Raw genomic sequence first — 18,770 nt, 5'->3', positions numbered from 1 at the left:
GAAAGGCTCTGAAGCCCAGCAGTCTTAGGCTGCATTAACAATGTGTCGCGTCCAGACTGGAAAAAATAATAGGCCTATTGTGCTGGCTTGGTCAGGCCATATCTGGAATCTTGCGTTGCTACACTGACAGACTGGAATCAGGCCAGGAGGGGGACCAGCCCAGTTTCAGCTCCCAGGCACTTGTGCTAAATTTTTCCTGTGCCATTTTCTTGTTTCATCCCCAAAACAAATCTATTAGGTAGCTACTATTAAATTTTTTTTTTTTTTTTTTTTTTTTTAAGACAGAGTCTTGCTCTGTCACCCAGGCTGGAGAGCAGTGGCACGATCTCGGCTCACTGCAACCTCCGCCTCCTGGGTTTCAGCGATTCTTCTGCCTCAGCCTCCTGAGTACCTGGGACTACAGGTGCGCCCCACCATACCCGGCTAATTTTTGTATTTTTAGTTGAGACAGGGTTTCACCATATTGGCCAGGCTGGTTTCGAACTCCTGATTTCGTGATCTGCCCACCTCAGCCTCCCAAAGTGCTGGGATTACAGGCGTGAGCCAGGGCGCCTGGCCAGTAGCTACTATTAATATCGCCATTTTACACAGGGAGGTTAACTGAGTTGTTCAGGGTCAGCTGCACAGCTAGTAAATGGAGACACTTAGGGCTTTTCCTGATGGGCTTCTGTGTGCTTGTACCTTAGCAGGGGAAGACTGAACATTCATTCAGTGAACACAATAATTCAGGCCCTAAGCTAGTTAGTGGGGATGCAGAAGTGAAAAAGATGTGGTTCCTACCTGAGGAGCTCATTGTCTACCGGGGGGATACAGATTACTTGTGATATGATGTGATTCTGTGGGAGAGAAGATTTGGGAGCTGGAAGAGATTGTAGAGTACACCTTAGCTAACCAAGCTTGGAGAGGGGAAAAGAGACAGAACAGTGTCATACAGCTTGGAGTCATGGGGCCAGCCATTCCCTTTCCACAGTATTCACTGCCTTACTTGGCTCTCTTCTGCTCAGCAATGGCCAAGAGCTGTGTGCCCAGATGGGATCTGCTGGCGTGTGAGGGAGCACGGTGTGACCATCCTGGGGCAGATATACCTTATCTCTGCTCCCTGCAATCAGAGATTGAAAGAAAAGAAAAAAGAGGCTGACATTAAGGAGCACAGGAACCAAGTGGGTGGCCTTTGAGAGTTCCAGCAGCCCCTTCACTAATCAGAGAACTGGAAAGACTGGGGTGACGTTGACATAAGGGACTCAGAGCTGGAATTAAAGATTGTTCTTTTCTGGCATCTGTGCCTGCCTTCTGTTCCAAACTAATGCCCTCCCACCTTCTTTTGAGGACCACATTTCTGGGCATTGTCTTTTTCAAAACTTTCCTGTTTCAACCCTCAGTGCCTCTGGAGCCTTGTAGGGCTTCTTGTTGGGGAGACACATACACCCCATTCAGCCTTCTGTAATTTATGCTAAGAGGGATAGAGCAGCGCTGTTGAGAGCAACTGCTTTGGAATCGGACAAAACCTTTCAGGCCTGGCTCTGCCACATAACAGTTGTTTCACTTCTCCATGTTTCCCTTTCCTGTACTGTAAAATGGGGATAATAATAGTACCACCCTCACTTGGTGGTTTTTGAGGGCCGAAAGAGATCATATTAAGCATGGAGGAAGCTATCCATAAAAGGCCACTGTTGTCATAGTGTACTAGTGGGCGTAGCCCGGGCTTCTCTCCACGACTTGGGAGCTCCCTGCCGGCAGGGGGGCAGCCTCTGGATTGCTTCATCTTTCTCCCTATTGCCCGGATGCCAAGGGTAGGACGGGGGAATGGTGTGTCTTCGGGGATGAGAGAGAGGCATTGGGAGGGAAAGTGTTAGTGTACATCCTCTAGACTTGAAGGAGAAGGAGACACTCCCTGACTCCAGGTTTTAAAGTGGGCTTCAGAGCCCCTAGCTTTCCTAGGCCTGGGGGTCAGAAGTCATGTGTGGTAGGCCTGACTCGGGGAGAGTCGGACTTTGGGGACCTCGGGGACCTCGGGCAGATCACTTCCAGCCTGGGGCCTCGGTTTCCTCACGCGTGTCTGGGAGGTCTCGCGGCCTGCTTCTCGATTGCTAGGAGCCAGCACAGGCAGATGCCGGTTCCGGGGCTTGGAGAACGTGGCTCGGTGGCACAGAGCCGCCGGCCGAGGCGGGGGGGGGGGGGGGGGGTGCGGGGGGGGAGGCGGGCGACGGGATTGGCTGGAGGCGGGGCAGCGGGGCTCGGGGATTGGCCGCACCCGAGAGGGCTGGGCAGAACTATAAGAGGCGCGGAGGGGGTGTGCAGCAGAGTGCGTGCCTCGCCTGCCAGCCGGCTTGGCTAGCGCGCGGCGACCGTGGCTAAGGCTGCTACGACGCGAGCTTGGGAGGAGAGGCGGCCTGCGGGTCAGAGGAGCATCCCGTCGACCCGGCCAGGCGGCGTGGCCCGCGGGTCATGGCCAAAGGAGAAGGCGCCGAGAGCGGCTCCGCGGCAGGGCTGCTGCCCACCAGCATCCTCCAAGCCACTGAACGCCCGGCCCAGGTGAAGGTGAGGGCCCGGCACCCCGCGTGGAGGGCGAGGGGAGCGAGTAGGCGGAAATGGGGGATCGGGAGCGTCGAGGGGTCAGTCTGGTTAGGGGACTCTTGGGATAGCCGGGGACAGGAAGCCTACGGGCCAGAGAGGACCTGGGGGTGCCAGGGGCAGGGGGTGACGGAGAAAAGCTGTGGGCGCCGTCGCCCCCCTTTGCTCACCCGCACTCCGCGCTCTGCGGAGAGGCTCTGCCGGCAGCCCCATGTGATTCTGGCTCTGCCTAGCCAGTTTCCATTCTTCCGTGCTGAGCGGCTGGGGCTTGCCACCCCATACGCCAGAAATGACTCCAGATATCTGGGAAACTCCGTTTAGTTCCCCATCTCTCTCATCCCCTACCTTCCACCTCACCCACGTACGCTTGCGCCTCTACTCTGCGGTTAGGGCCGCTCAAGTTCATTCATAAGAACAAGGGCTCTGCTCTTAAAGGAGCCGCGTCCCTCAGGCATTTGTCTGAATGTAGATGTTCGCGCGGGAACGGTGCTTTGCGCATCGAGACCATCCACCCCATCCCCAGCCCTGGGGACTTATTGAAGGACCAAATAAAATGAGGCGGCCCCCTAGGAAGGGATCTCAGGCAATAGATACCTTTGTGGGAGGTGACTGCCTTTTCCTTTTAATTTTATTAACTGATCCTTGGAAGGAACTGGGTGAGCAATTATGCTGTTACTATGTATGAGTAATATCTACTTTCCCTGGGCAACCCAACCTCCCTAGTGCCCCACCCGGAGAGGGCTCAGGCCTGGAGGCCTTTCCTCCCTCTCCAAGGTCCTCTAGGAGCTCAGGGATGGAGGGCGATGGGTCGGGAAGTTGGAGGGCAGGACGGTTCCTGGGTTTGCCTGAAGCTCTGGTTGCCTATAGTGGTCAGGGATGCTCTGGGATAGGTGGAACAGCTGTGCCTGCAGCTAGCTGGGCCGGGCCCCCACAGCTCTCTAGAGCGCTCACCAGGAGTAGGCAGGTGGATCTTGTCTCTGAGGCAGGGCAGGAGCCTGGGCTGGGCTCAGGCAGCTCTTGGCAGCAAGCAGATTTTCAGGTTGTGGCAGCTGGTGCCAGGTGGGGACAGGTCCGCTGCTGGAGCATGCTGCCCTGCAACTTGGAAAGGAGCAGTGGCCGAGGCCTTGGGAGGAGTTCTTTAGGGATGGTGGGCTGATAAGTTTCCTTAGAATCTCCAGGAGGGAGGTGGCTTAGGGGCAACTTTCACACAAGTATGGATTCCCCTTTTCCAGGTTCCTAAGAATGGAGAACACCTTTCTCTTGCAGAAAGTGGGATCTCGGAGATCGAGACCATCCTGGCTAACACGGTGAAACCCCGTCTCTACAAAAAATACAAAAAATTAGCCAGGCGTGGTAGCAGGCACCTGTAGTTCTAGTTTCTCCGGAGGCTGAGGCAGGAGAATGGTGTGAACCCGGGAGGTGGAGCTTGCAGTGAGTCGAGATCGTGCCACTGCGCTCCAGCCTGGGCGACAGAGCAAGACCGCGTCTCAAAAAAAAAAAAAAAAGGTGGGATCTCCTGGGTAGGAACAGGTCAAAGTAGAGTTGTTTGTTCTGGTAGAGTTGGTCAGAGGGACGGTCCTTCCTGTGGAACCTTCTTGGATGGAGGCCAGGACCTGGGCCTTTCATCTTTTTCTCCTCTTCCCAGAAAGAACCGAAAAAGAAGAAACAACAGTTGTCTGTTTGCAGCAAGCTTTGCTATGCACTTGGGGGAGCCCCCTACCAGGTGACAGGCTGTGCCCTGGGTTTCTTCCTTCAGATCTACCTATTGGATGTGGCTCAGGTGAGTGGTCTAAGCCTTCGAGGGCTCCTTCAGCATCCTGAGGTGGGAAAGACTATGCACCCCGGGTCAGTTTGCTCAGTTTTCCCCATCTGTGAAATGGGACCTCAAATCCCTACTTTGCTGCCTCTCAGAGTCAGTGGGCAAGAAATGAGAAGACCCTGGAAGGTATCCACGAGGGGAGTCTCTCCACCCCAGGAGTCTTTGCTGGAAAGGTCTGGCAACTCCTCCTTGCCTGGCAAGAGCAACAGAGCCTGAAGGGGTAGGCGGTAGAATGAGGGAGAATGGGACCTGCTGGGGATGCTGTTCTTAGAAGAGACTGGCACACTGTGTCCCTGGCTGGGAGGTAGTCAGCTGGCTTGGCTCAGGGGTTGGTGGCTGTTGCCAGGCTTGTGGACAAGATGCATCCCACCGTTACCTGAGGAGCAGAGGGGCGCTTAGATGCTAGGCTAATTTAGAATGCCCCAGTACACAGGGTCTTTGACTGGGAGGGGTACTTAGGGTGAAACAGGGCTATTCCGTGCATTGAGAAGCCTTGGCCAGAAGCCTGGCATCCTGAGAATTCACTCTGTCTGGATGGGAGAGTGGGAGGCAGAATAGCCATGGCTACCGGGGCTCCTGCACCGGCTGTCTTCTATGTAGCATCTAACTTGGCAAGCATCGAGTCTTAGTTGTATCCCTTTACAGACGGGGAACACTGAGCTCCAGAAAGAACAAAAAATTTCAGCAGCTAATTTTTGAGTAACTCCCATGGGCTGGGCCTTGAGTAGGGTATAAATATGAGGAACCTGCAGTCAAAGTGTAAACTTGTTGTAGTGGGTGTTAGAGCTGGGGTTGGGGGGTCAGGCTGGGGAGACTATGGTATGGGGAAGAATACCCACTCCCCGGAGAAATAGCAATAGTAGGGCTTTGATGGATGAGGAGGAGTCTGGAGAGTCTGTATTTAGGGCCTGGGGGGTTTGGGGTAACGGAGGGGGATAGCTTGAGTGGGTAGTGACAAGTCCCTTTTTAAAAACCATCTATAGGCTTCTTTTTCCACATCCAAGATACAGCTTGAATCTGTAAGGTAGAGCTCATAACTCCCATTATACAGATGGGGACACTGAAGCACACTGTGTTCATCCCGCGAATGCTCATTCTGATACCAGGTGGTCAGGGGCTCAGGGCTGAGAGGGAGGGAAGGAAATGTTCGTGGATTCATTTGAGCTGATGGGAATGTTTTCAAGGGCAGTGGAGGGAAGCAATCAAGGGGACAGATGTGAGAAAGCTTCTGTAGAGGCACCCAGTGCTACTGTTACTGGAGAAATGCTGTTGTCGTTATTAACAAGGCAAATGAAGATGTGTAAGGTCCACGTAGGAGCAGCTCAGGGTCACAAGATCCTGGCTGAGATAGGGAAGGAGCCTCCGCTTCCGCCTACCAGTGAGAGTTGAGGTGAGTAGAAGGACGAGGAAGTTGTCTTTTGCTTCTCCCCATTCCAGGTGGGCCCTTTTTCTGCCTCCATCATCCTGTTTGTGGGCCGAGCCTGGGATGCCATCACAGACCCCCTGGTGGGCTTCTGCATCAGCAAATCCTCCTGGACCTGCCTGGGTCGCCTTATGCCTTGGTGAGTAGAAGATGTTCCTTTGAGGTGGCACAAGACAGGACTTCCAGCATATCCTCTCCTTGTTCCTTCTCTCTGTCTTGTCACAGGCTGGGGGGTGAGGAGAAGGAGTTAAAAGTCCAAGGGTGTCGAAACCCCATCCGAGGCATCAGCTACCCTGAGCATGGACACTGGCATGCTCAGCCAGTCCATTTCCAGGCCAGCCAAAGTGCTAGGCTGGGCAGCTCAGGCCTCATTCCTTCCCAGGGTCTACTCATTCCCCTTGGTGAAGCTGGAATTCTGAATTCTCCCACTCTATCACTTCCCACAGTGGCCGAGGTAGTACTTCAGAGTGGTTAAGCAGTTGTACTCTGGAGCCAGCCTGCCTGGGCTTATTTTATTTTCTCTCTTTCTTTCTCTCTCTCTCTCTCTCTCTCTCTTTCTCTCTTTCTCTCTTTCTGTTTTTCTTGAGACAGGATCTCCCTCTGTTACCCAGGCTGGAGTGCAGTGGTGTGATCATAACTCACTGTAGCCTAGAGTTCCTGGGCTCAAGTGATCCTCCCACCTCAGCCTCTCGAGTAGCTGGGACTACAGGCATGTGCCACTACACCTGGTTAATCTTTTAAAATTATTAGTGTAAAGACAGCGTCCCACTATGTTGCCTAGGCTGGGCTTGCATTCCTGGGCTCAAGGTGTCCTCCCACCTCAGCCTCCCAAAGCGTTAGGATTACAGGTATGAGCCACTATGCCTGGCCCCTGCCTGGCTTTAAATCCCAATTTCCCTACTTAGAGCTGAGCCACTTCACATCTCTGAGTACCAAGTTTCTTCATCTATAAAATGGGGATATTAATTATGTCTATTTCACAGAGTTGTGCTGAATTATTATTATTATTATTATTATTGACATTCTTAGAACAGTACCTGGCTTAATTCTACTTCATAAGGTTGATGTAATTTTGAGACTTAAATAAGTTGATATTAAAATACCAAGCAGTGCTTGGGACGCTAAGCGCTATGATGACCACATCAGGGATGCTCAACAGGAGAGCTGGCATGTGGTCCCTAGTACAGGCCACACCAGGCGAACTGCGGAATCCTGGGCTGGGAGTTAGACTTCAGGCCCAGCCTGCTGCATCTCTGCCTCCCTGTGGCACCGTCCAATAGCACAGTGATATATAATTTGGCCTCCTTCAGGGTGGCTCCTGGCAGAGCAGGGGATGGGGTAATACCTGGAATGGGGTAGCAAACCCATAACCTTTGGCACCTTGGATGACGTAAATTACCTTTTCCCTTGGTACAAAGCCTGTGCTACTCAGTTTCAGGCTGTGGGGCAAAGTAGGGGGAGGTGGTGCCATGGATCAGACGGCAGGGGAGCCGTACAGGATAGGCTGTCAGGCGGGGACTCTGGTTCCCTCCAGGACATCCTGCTTCAGGGTGTGGGGGGGCATACCCCTTTCATCTCCAGCCCATCCAGGCTTAAGTGGGCGCCTTCCTGCCCCAGGGGCGCCCATACCTGGCCTCCGGCCTTCAAAGCTCTTCCCGCAACCCCTTCCCCCACTACAGCTTCCTTTCCCACGAGGCCCCCCACCCACCCCAATCCTGCCAGTCCCTGGCTAAGGCCCAGGTTGGAGCCTTTGATCCAGTCTTCAGGGCCGGGGGCAGGACAGCCTGCCTTACCTGTGTGGGCTGCTCAGGGCTCCCCCGGCGCCAGCCCAGGAGACTTGGCCCTGTGCCCGCCTCCCTGGCAGCCAGTAGAAGGCGAGGCTCTACTGCCACATCGCCTCATGAGGCCCAGCCAATGGGAGGCGGCTACTCCCAGGCATGGTGGCTGAAGGCCGGGTTACTCCCAGTCACACTGGGTTCCTCAGCAGCAGCTGCTCAGCTGCCTATAAGCAGAGGATGGAGTGTTTGACAAAGGCTGATGAGGAGCTCTTGTTCCCTGAGGAGACAGATTCAGGAGAGGTGGAGGTGGGCAGGCCCTCCCTGTGGCGTGTAGGAACTGAGCGACTCTTGCTGGGCAGGTGTGGCAGCCAGCTTGGGGAAGTTGCTGGGGGCCCTTCAGGCCGGTTTCCGATCTAGCAGCTACCTTTGTGCGTGTGCTTCTGTGTCTGGTGGTGCCTGTGTATGCGTGCATGTGGGATGGCTTGTGGGCTGAAGGCTGGTGTGCAAACTTTTTTTCCTTTTTGTGGAGAATGGGGTCTAGCTATGTTGTTCAGGCTAGTCTCAAACTCCTGGGCTCAAGCTATTCTCCTGTCTCTGCCTCCCTAAGTGCTGGAATTAAAGGCAGGAGCCACGATGCCTGGCCAGACCTCCGCATCCATACCACCTGACCCCTCCTCAGGTCAGGCCTGGAGACCTGGAACCCCCTTTCCTTTCAGTATAGGAAGAAACTGGGTCTGTCAGGATTTGTGAGCCATGTAGCCCTCTCTCCTTCTGGGCCTCAGGGCAGCCCCTGTTCTGAGTCTCCATTTAAATCCTCTTCTTGAAACCAGGAAGACTTTTCTTTTCCCTTTCTTTTTTCGAGTTGGAGTCTCGCTCTGTTGCCCAGGCTGGAGTGCAGTGGTGCGATCTCAGCTCACTGCAAGCTCCACCTCGTGGATTCACACCATTCTCCTGCCTCAGCCTCCTGAGTAGCTGGGACTACAGATACCCACCACCATGTCTGGCTAATTTTTTTACTTTTTTTTTTTTTTTTTTTTTTTTTTTGAGACGGAGTCTCGCTCTGTCGCCCAGGCTGGAGTGCAGTGGCCGGGTCTCAGCTCACTGCAAGCTCCGCCTCCCGGGTTCACGCCATTCTCCTGCCTCAGCCTCCGGAGTAGCTGGGACTACAGGCGCCCGCCACCTCGCCCGGCTAGTTTTTTGTATTTTTAGTAGAGACGGGGTTTCACCATGTTAGCCAGGATGGTCTCGATCTCCTGACCTTGTGATCCGCCCGTCTCGGCCTCCCAAAGTGCTGGGATTACAGGCTTGAGCCACCGCGCCCGGCCTAATTTTTTTACTTTTAATAGAGACGGGGTTTCACCGTGTTAGCCAGGATGGTCTTGATCTCCTGACCTCGTGATCTGCCTGCCTCGGCCTCCCAAAGTGCTGGGATTACAGGCATGAGCCACTGTGCCCGGCCCTTTTCCTTTTTTTTTTTAATTAAAACACACACACATGTATAGAGATGGGGTCTTGCTATGTTGCCCAGGCTGGTCTTAAACTCCCAGCCTCAAGCAATATTCCTGCCTCAGCCTCCTGAAGTGCTGGGATTACAGGTGTAAGCCACCATTCCTGGTCAAATCAGAAAGACTTTGACAGTCACTTTCTCTGGAGTTCTCAAAGCCACTGTGTGAGAGACTAGGTGTCAAGCAACAGTTGGGCCTGAGGTCTCCTCCCCAGCCCAGGGCTTTCCGCAGCTCCCCTGGTGTGGCCTGCATTAGTTACACATGCCAACTCTCCTGCTGGGCTTCCCTGATGTGATCATTATAGCACTTAGTGTCCCAAACACTGTTTGACATTTTAGTATCAACCAAGTCTCAAAGTTACTTCGATCCTGTGAACTAAAGCCAAGGCACCTACAATGGCCTTTCGGGAGTTCCATTTCCACTCCCGCCTCATCTCCTAATTCTATCTCCCCGTTCTCTTCACTCCAGCCCTCCTGGCCTTGCTCTTCCTCAGACCTGCTGATACGTACCTATCCGAAGGCCTTTGCACTGACTATTCCCTTTGCCTGGCCCACTCTTGCCTCAGATGTCTAAAAGGCCAATTCTCTCCTTTCATTCTGGCCTTGGCATGGATGCCAACTTCTCAGTAAGGCCTACCCTGTCCATCCAGTTGTGAACTGCATCCTTACTCTAAGCCCCTGGAGCCAGCTTTATTTCTTTTCTTCATAGCACTCATCTCCCAACACGTTATATAACACTTTTGTAAAACTATGATAAAGTATATGTAACATAAAATTTACCATAACCTTAAAAAAATGTTTACGAGACAGAGTCTTGCTATGTTGCACAGGCTGGACTCAAACTCCTGGGGAAAAGCAATCCTCTAGCCTCAGTTTCCCAAGTAGCTGGGACAACAGGCATGTGCCACTGCCATTATAGCCATTTTAAGTGTATAGTTCAGTGGCATTAAGTACATTCATTTCGGTTTTTTGTTTTTGTTTTTGGTACAGCGAGGATACTAACCTGTCGGTTCTCTAATATTTCTTTTTTGGGCAGTGCAGTTTTAACATTCCACATTAAGGATGTAATGATCAAGGAGTTTGTTTGTTTGAGACAGGGCCTCACTCTGTCACCAGGCTGGAGTGCAGTGGCGTGATCTTGGCTCACTGTAACCTCTGCCTCCCAGGTTCAGGTGATTCTCCTGCTTCAGCCTCCTGAGGAGCTGGGACTACAGGTGTGTGCCACCACGCCCGGCTAATTTTTAGTATTTTTAGTAGAGACGGGGGTTTCGCCATGTTGGGCAGGCTGGTCTCGAACTCCTGACCTCAGGTGATCCACTCGCCTCGGTCTCCCAAAGTGCTGGGATTACAGGCATGAGCCACCGCACCCAGCCTAAGTACATTCACTTTGTGAGCACCATCCATCCATTACATCCTTCCAAAGTGAAGCTCTGTACCTATTAGACACTAACTCCCCACTCCCCTCTCCCTACATCCCCTAGCAACCACTATTCAACTTTCTTCATGAATTTGACCACTCTAGGTACCTCATGAGTGAAATTATACAATATTTATCTTTTTGCGTCTGGCTGATTTTCCTTGGCTTAATGTCCTCAAGGTTCATCTATGTTGTAGCGTGTGTCAGAATTTTATTCCTTATGAAGGTTGAATGATATATATAACTTTTAAATTATGTTAAATTTCTGTTTGCCAACTAGTATGTAAGTTCCACAAGGGCAATAATTTTATATCTGTTCTCTGGTTATCCTAAGTAATTAGAATAGCGCCCAGCCCATAGTTGGAACTTCTGAGGAAATGAGGCAAGCTTCAGATAATTTAAATAACTCCCAAGACTGAGTTTTATAGTTAGTTGGTGGAGCTAGAATGGAATCCCTGAAGAGTGGCTCAAAGGCCTTTCTCTTTACCATGGCCTGTGCTGCCTTGCTATACTGATGCCATGAAGTTAGTCCATCCTGCGGTCTAACCCCTTGTGATGGTGTGGAACTCACACAGGGAAGACAGACGTTTGCCCACCTAGGACTTCAGTTCTCCTTTGCTTGGAGCTGGCCTCTCCCCATCATGCCAGCTTCCGTGTGTGTGTGTGTGTGTGAATGGGGTATGTGTGTGTGAATGGGGTACGTGTGTGTGAATGGGTGTGTGTGTGAATGTGGGGTGTGTGTGAATGGGAGTGTATGTGAATGGGGGTGTGTGTAAATGGGGTGTGTGTGAGAATGGGATGTGTGTGTGAATGGGTGTGTGTGTGAATGGGGGTGTGTGTGAATGGGGTGTGTGTGTGAATGTGGGGTGTGTGTGTGAATGTGGGGTGTGTGTGTGAATGTGGGGTGTGTGTTTGAATGATGGGTGTGTGTGAATGGGGTGTGTGTGAGAGAGAATGGGGTATGGGTGTGTGTGAATGGGGGTGTGTGTGAATGGGGTGTGTGTGTGAATGGGTGTGTGTGTGAATGGGGTATGTGTGTGAATGGGTGTGTGTGTGAATGTGGGGTGTGTGTGTGAATGTGGGGTGTGTGTTTGAATGATGGGTGTGTGTGAATGGGGGTGTGTGTTTGAATGATGGGTGTGTGTGAATGGGGTGTGTGTGAGAGAATGGGGTATGGGTGTGTGTGAATGGGTGTGTGTGTGAATGGGGGGTGTGTGCGAATGTGGGGTGTGTGTGTGAATGTGGGGTGTGTGTTTGAATGATGGGTGTGTGTGAATGGGGGTGTGTGTTTGAATGATGGGTGTGTGTGAATGGGGTGTGTGTGAGAGAATGGGGTATGGGTGTGTGTGAATGGGTGTGTGTGTGAATGTGGGGTGTGTGTGAATGGGAGTGTATGTGAATGGGGGTGTGTGTAAATGGGGTGTGTGTGAATGTGGGGTGTGTGTGAATGGGGGTGTGTGCGAATGGGGTGTGTGTGTGAATGTGGGGTGTGTGTTTGATGGGTGTGTGTGAATGGGGTGTGTGTGAGAGAATGGGGTATGGGTGTGTGTGAATGGGTGTGTGTGTGAATGTGGGGTGTGTGTGAATGGGAGTGTATGTGAATGGGGGTGTGTGTAAATGGGGTGTGTGTGAATGTGGGGTGTGTGTGAGAATGGGATGTGTGTGAATGGGTGTGTGTGTGAATGGGGGTGTGTGCGAATGGGGTGTGTGTGTGAATGTGGGGTGTGTGTTTGAATGATGGGTGTGTGTGAATGGGGTGTGTGTGAGAGAATGGGGTATGGGTGTGTGTGTGAATGGGGTATGTGTGTGAATGGGTGTGTGTGTGAATGTGGGGTGTGTGTGTGAATGGGTGTGTGTGTGAATGTGGGGTGTGTGTGAATGTGGGGTGTGTGTGTGAATGTGGGGTGTGTGTTTGAATGATGGGTGTGTTTGAATGATGGGTGTGTGTGAATGGGGTGTGTGTGAGAGAATGGGGTATGGGTGTGTGTGAATGGGTGTGTGTGTGAATGTGGGGTGTGTGTGAATGGGAGTGTATGTGAATGGGGGTGTGTGTAAATGGGATGTGTGTGTGAATGGGTGTGTGTGTGAATGGGGGGTGTGTGTGAATGGGGGGTGTGTGCGAGTGGGGTGTGTGTGTGAATGTGGGGTGTGTGTTTGAATGATGGGTGTGTGTGAATGGGGTGTGTGTGAGAGAATGGGGTATGGGTGTGTGTGAATGGGTGTGTGTGTGAATGGGGTATGTGTGTGAATGGGTGTGTGTGTGAATGTGGGGTGTGTGTGAATGTGGGGTGTGTGTTTGAATGATGGGTGTGTGTGAATGGGGTGTGTGTGAGAGAATGGGGTATGGGTGTGTGTGAATGGGTGTGTGTGTGAATGTGGGGTGTGTGTGAATGTGGGGTGTGTGTGTGAATGGGTGTGTGTGTGAATGGGGTATGTGTGTGAATGGGTGTGTGTGTGAATGTGGGGTATGTGTGTGAATGTGGGGTGTGTGTTTGAATGATGGGTGTGTGTGAATGGGGGTGTGTGTTTGAATGATGGGTGTGTGTGAATGGGGTGTGTGTGAGAGAATGGGGTATGTGTGTGTGTGAATGGGGTGTGTGTGTGTGAATGGGTGTGTGTGTGAATGTGGGGTGTGTGTGTGAATGGGGTGTGTGTGTGAATGGGGGTGTGTGTGAATGTGGGGTGTGTGTGAATGTGGGGTATGTGTGTGAATGGGGGTGCGTGTTTGAATGATGGGTGTGTGTGAATGGGGTGTGTGTGAGAGAATGGGGTATGGGTGTGTGTGAATGCGGTGTGTGTGTGTGAATGGGGTGTGTGTGTGCGGTTGATGAGTATCTGTGTGAGAACACGGGGGATGGGGCTGTTCCTTCTCTCTGCCTCCTTGCCCAGCCACCTGAGGTCTTGGACTCCCGTCCTACCTCTCAGCCCATTAGATGCTGGTGCCTCTGGAGTAGACTCAGGGTCTGACCTCACACTCCATGCCTAGGATTTTGGTCTGGGGGCCCAGGTTACCATCTGCCATTCTAGGCTTGGCCATCAGTGTCTTCCCAGAGGCCCAGGATGGGTGGATGGCAGGAGTATGGGGAAGGAAGGAAGAGCACCTTCCTTCCCTGTGGGGACCCTGTGAGGCACAGCAGTCTGGGCTGGCCCTGGCTCCTGGGCTCCAGCCTCCAGCCTCCAGCCTCTAGCCTCACTCACACCCTCCTCTTCCTCAGGATCATCTTCTCCACGCCCCTGGCCGTCATCTCCTACTTCCTCATCTGGTTCGTGCCCGACTTCCCACACGGCCAGACCTATTGGTACCTGCTTTTCTATTGCCTCTTTGAGACGATGGTCACGGTGAGTGTGGGTACCTCCTCTGGGTGTCTCTGGGGGCCAGGAGGAGGGTGGTACTTGGGGCCCCCAGGGTTGGCACCGGAAGCTACACCGGTGTGTCCACCTGCCTGACTGCCAATGGCCTGTCTTCCACGCCAGTGTTTCCATGTTCCCTACTCGGCTCTCACCATGTTCATCAGCACCGAGCAGACTGAGCGGGATTCTGCCACCGCCTATCGTGAGTCTCCCCAGCCCACCTGACCCCACCCTCCAGGGACCCTCCAGCCACACTTCTTCCCTTGCGGGTCCAGCTCTTTGCTCTGCTCTAGAGTGTGGGTGTGAAACCATCTTAAAAACAACTCAATCCGCTTATTGCTCAGATGAGACCTGGAGAGGTGCATATGCGTTCGGACCAAGATGTCACCTACTCCACTACCTCTACCCACCCTGCCTGGAGCTACAGCTAGGCTCCCACCCATTTGACCTTCCTCCCTGGGCCCACGACCCATGAGGACCCTCCGAAACACCTCCTTTTCTCCTGCCAGGGATGACTGTGGAAGTGCTGGGCACAGTGCTGGGCACGGCGATCCAGGGGCAAATCGTGGGCCAAGCAGACACGCCTTGTTTCCAGGACCTCAATGGCTCTACAGTGGCTTCACAAAGTGCCAACCATACACATGGCACCACCTCACACAGAGAAACGGTGAGGCCCTGGGCAGGGCAGGGATTTGGGGAGATAAGGAGCAATGAGGTGGTTTGTAGTCATCCTAAAGATAGTAACAGCTAGTGTTTATTAAGTAAATGTTGGGCATTTGATATACATAACAATTGATAGACCCAATATACCTACTTTGCAGAACAGGAAACTGAAGCTTAGAGAGGCTGAATAAGTTGCCCAGAGTCTTAAAGTTGGTGAATTGCAGAGATTTGGGAAGATTTGAATTCTGGGCTGTCAGACTCCGCAGCCTGGTTTCTTTTTTATTATTATTTGTAGAGTTGCCCAGGCTGGTCTCAAACTCCTGGGATTACAGGTGTGAGGGCCGCACTCCACCAGCCTGGTTTCTGAGCATGTTGTGAATCCTAACTGTCCAGTCTTGGGAAGCAACAGCAGGCCTGGGGTGATCCTCCCGTTTCACACATGGAGACAGGAGGCTCCCAGAGGGGAGGGGACTGGCTACTGGCCCAAGATCACTGAATGGGGCTGTTGGAACTGGGGTGCTGGGATGAGCTCAAACTGACCATCCTTGTATGTCGCCTTCACCTCCTTATAGCAAAAGGCATACCTGCTGGCAGCGGGGGTTATTGTCTGTATCTATGTAATCTGTGCTGTCATCCTGACCCTGGGCGTGCGGGAGCAGAGAGGTAAGGGGGTGCCTGGGAAGGGGTGCAGGCCTCAGCATGGACAACTGTGTCTTTCTGCCTGGCCCTCAGGCTTTTGGGAGGGGCCTCTGCTCCTTCCTTACTGTCCCCTCTGGCCCCCAGAACCCTATGAAGCCCAGCAGGCTGAGCCGATCGCCTACTTCCAGGGCCTACGGCTGGTCATGAGCCATGGCCCATACGTCAAGCTTATTACCGGCTTCCTCTTCACCTCCTTGGCTTTCATGGTGAGTGGGGGTCTGACATGCTTAGCCTGAGAAGGGGTTGTAATGGGAATGGGGTGAGCAGAGGTCTCTGGAGCATGGGGGATGTCTTGGGGAGGCTCAGCCCCAACATCACCTCCTTCCTTGCATTTCCTTCCCTACCTTTCCCCATTCCCAGCTGGTGGAGGGGAACTTTGTCTTGTTTTGCACCTACACCTTGGGCTTCCGCAATGAATTCCAGAATCTACTCCTGGCCATCATGGTGAGCGTGGGACCTGAACAAGGGCAGGCAGCCTGGGCTGAAGTGGCATAGACTGTGGAATGGTTCTTGGAATAGGCAGAGGATGTTTCTCAGGCTGGCCCAAGGTCATGAAAGGATGAGGGAGGCTTCTCAGGATATTTGGTTGGACCTTGCGTAGGTAGGACTGTGAAATAAAGAGTTTAAGGTTAGATGTTTGAATAGCGAGCACAGCAAAAGCAAGGGTGAGGACACCAGGAACTTGGCTCAGAGGTTTCAGAGGGCAGCAGACGAGGTAGGCCTGGACCAGCTCTGAGCTCCCCTGGGGAGCCATCGAAGGTGCCTGTCATCTTGTTGCTGCCCATATGATGTCATCTGGCCGCTCTTGGGCAGGGCCAGGAGCCCCTTTGGGGTTCTGGGAAGGGCAGGAAGGGCTCTGTGGCTCTAAAGCACCTCCCTTTAACCCTCTTTGTCTGCCCACAGCTCTCAGCCACTTTCACCATTCCCATCTGGCAGTGGTTCCTGACCCGGTTTGGCAAGAAGACAGCTGTATATATTGGGATCTCAGTGAGTGGGGTTGAAGAGCAGAGCCTGGGTTGAGTTGGGGATGTCTGGGGGGAACCTCCCAGCTGAGTCATCTTCCTGCACCCCCTTCCCTAGTCAGCAGTGCCATTTCTCGTCTTGGTGGCCCTCATGGAGAGTAACCTCATCATCACATATGTGGTAGCTGTGGCAGCTGGCATCAGTGTGGCAGCTGCCTTCTTACTACCCTGGTAGGTATATACAGGCCCCCTCCTCGGTTATCTCCAGCCCCTAGTCCCCAGTTTTGAAGCTCCTTGGGGAGAGTTCTATGGGGTGTTCTCCCACAGGCCATTCTGTGGGTCCAGGTTAGGAGTGAGGGAGGTCTGTCCTGTACAGTTGTACAGGTAGTGAGCTTTGCAAGAACACCTAGTCAGAGTGAAAAATGGGGGCTATAATATGGCAGGCGCTCCACTTGCCACGCTGAGCACCTCCAGGCAGGGCTACTTCCTCTTAGAGCAAGAGGCCTTTTCTTATTCATGTGAAGGTGCGATCTCCTCACTGAGCTGTGTAGCCATGGTACTGAAGCTTCCAGAAGCTTCCTCTTCTCATTAACACAGAGGCCGGTTAGGTGGGTCGGTCCTCACGGCTGTCACTGCTCTGCGCAGGTCCATGCTGCCTGACGTCATTGACGACTTCCATCTGAAGCAGCCTCACTTCCACGGAACCGAGCCCATCTTCTTCTCCTTCTATGTCTTCTTCACCAAGTTTGCCTCTGGAGTGTCACTGGGCATTTCCACCCTCAGTCTGGAGTGAGTGGGGTGGGGACCTGGGGCGGGACTGGACGGGGCCAGGCCCCAGGTGCCCCATCTTCACCGTTCTCCTGCCCCCTGGGTCCCATAGCTTTGCAGGGTACCAGACCCGTGGCTGCTCGCAGCCAGAACGTGTCAAGTTTACACTGAACATGCTCGTGACCATGGCTCCCATAGTTCTCATCCTGCTGGGCCTGCTGCTCTTCAAACTGTACCCCATCGATGAGGAGAGGCGGCGGCAGAATAAGAAGGCCCTGCAGGCACTGAGGTGAGTGGGGAGAGGACGGGATGCTGGAGGAGGGGACATGGTTGCCTCTAAACCCTCAATTTGTGTCTCCTGTGGCCAAGTCCAGACTCACCCCCCACACATCTTCTCTGGACAGCTCTAACACTTAAGTAGGCACCAGGCACTGTGTTAAGTGGTCTTACCTTTATCCAACGAATGCATACTGGCTGCCTACTATGTGCTAGGCATTGATTGCTCTAGTGAACAAGACAAAAATCTCTGCCCTTAAGGAGCTTGTTATAGGACGCGTGCATCCATGACCTCCCATATCCCTCCAACAGCCCTAAATATCAGGTTCTTAGGGTTCCCCCTCTGTAGGTGAAGAAGCTGAGGTTTCAGCAGGAAGAGTGGCTGACCCAGCTGAAAGGGGCAGAGATGGGGTTTGAGCCTCAGCATTCCAACTCCAGAGACTGCACTCTTCATCAGCCTCCTGGCACATAGGACCTCGAGTGTGGCCTGAACCCTGCATCTGGGGAAACCAGAGGGCAGGGTGGAGGGAGTCATGCCAGCCCGTCAACCAGCCCAGGCGAGAGTGTAGTTCTGGGATTTGCAGTACCCTGTGTGCAGCAAGGACAGTAAACAGACCAACCAACAGTTGAAAGTGGGAGTGAGCAAACTGTCCTGTGGTTCACTTTAGTCCGACAGTAGGGCCAAGATCACGTGAGGAAGGAAGCAAGCAGGTGGGGCTGGGGAGGGGTAAGGATGGATGCTTCCTCCAACCCATCTCCTCTGGCTCTTGCAGGGACGAGGCCAGCAGCTCTGGCTGCTCAGAAACAGACTCCACAGAGCTGGCTAGCATCCTCTAGGGCTCGCCACGTTGCCCGAAGCCACAATGCGGAAGGCCACAGGAGGGATCAGGACCTGTCTGCTGGCTTGCTCAGCAGCTGGACTGCAGGTGCTAGGAAGGGAACTGAAGACTCAAGGAGGCGGCCCAGGACCCTTGCTGTGCTCACCGTGGGGCTGGCTGCTCTGTGGCCTCCTGCCTCCCCTCTGCCCGCCCGTGAGGCAAAGCCCTGGGGCTGCCACTGTGAATATGCCAAGGACTGATCGGGCCTAGCCCGGAACACTAATGTAGAAACCTTTTTTTTACAGAGCCTAATTAATAACTTAATGACTGTGTACATAGCAATGTGTGTGTATGTATATGTCTGTGAGCTATTAATGTTATTAATTTTCATAAAAGCTGGAAAGCAGCTGCCTGTTTCTGTGTCCTCAGCCACTCACTGAGCCCTTCTGCCTTAAGACTCTGTTAGAGAACACATGGAGCCCCAGGTGCTACTGGGTGGGGGCAAACATGTCTGAAGTTGTGGCTGGAGTGCAGTGGCGCAATTTCGGCTCAGGCAATCCTTCTTTCTGCTTCACCCTCCTGAGTAGCTGGGACTACAGGCATGCACCACCACGCCTGGCTGATTTGTAGATTTTTTTCTAGAGATGGAGGTCTCACTATATTGCCCAGGCCAGTCCTTCCCACTGGACTCAAGCAATCCTCCTGCATTAGCCTCCCAAAG

The 18,770-nt window shown here is 53.1% G+C and overlaps 1 protein-coding gene across 3 annotated transcripts; it reads left to right on the top strand.

The window, feature by feature from the left end:
- The first annotated feature begins 2,299 nt into the window (after nt 1-2,299).
- Nucleotides 2,300-18,455, top strand: MFSD2A (MFSD2 lysolipid transporter A, lysophospholipid). 3 transcript variants are annotated; one of them, XM_005543855.4, is made up of 14 exons: nt 2,300-2,532; nt 4,217-4,351; nt 5,828-5,952; nt 13,728-13,851; nt 13,987-14,065; nt 14,373-14,530; nt 15,099-15,189; nt 15,310-15,431; nt 15,586-15,669; nt 16,129-16,212; nt 16,306-16,418; nt 16,833-16,976; nt 17,068-17,244; nt 18,005-18,455. In XM_005543855.4, exons 1-14 carry the CDS (start codon nt 2,446-2,448, stop codon nt 18,066-18,068), a joined length of 1,587 nt encoding a protein of 528 aa, XP_005543912.1. In that variant the 5' UTR covers nt 2,300-2,445; the 3' UTR covers nt 18,069-18,455. The 3 variants fall into 3 exon arrangements, with proteins under 3 accessions (XP_005543912.1, XP_045229733.1, XP_045229742.1); XM_045373798.2 differs by having other exon boundaries at nt 2,300-2,538; XM_045373807.2 differs by lacking the exon at nt 15,586-15,669 and having other exon boundaries at nt 2,300-2,538.
- Nucleotides 18,456-18,770: the final 315 nt, after the last annotated feature.

Source organism: Macaca fascicularis, chromosome 1 (genome assembly GCF_037993035.2).
Source record: "Macaca fascicularis isolate 582-1 chromosome 1, T2T-MFA8v1.1".
NCBI lineage: Eukaryota > Metazoa > Chordata > Mammalia > Primates > Cercopithecidae > Macaca > Macaca fascicularis.
This window is presented reverse-complemented; position numbering and strand designations above follow the sequence as displayed.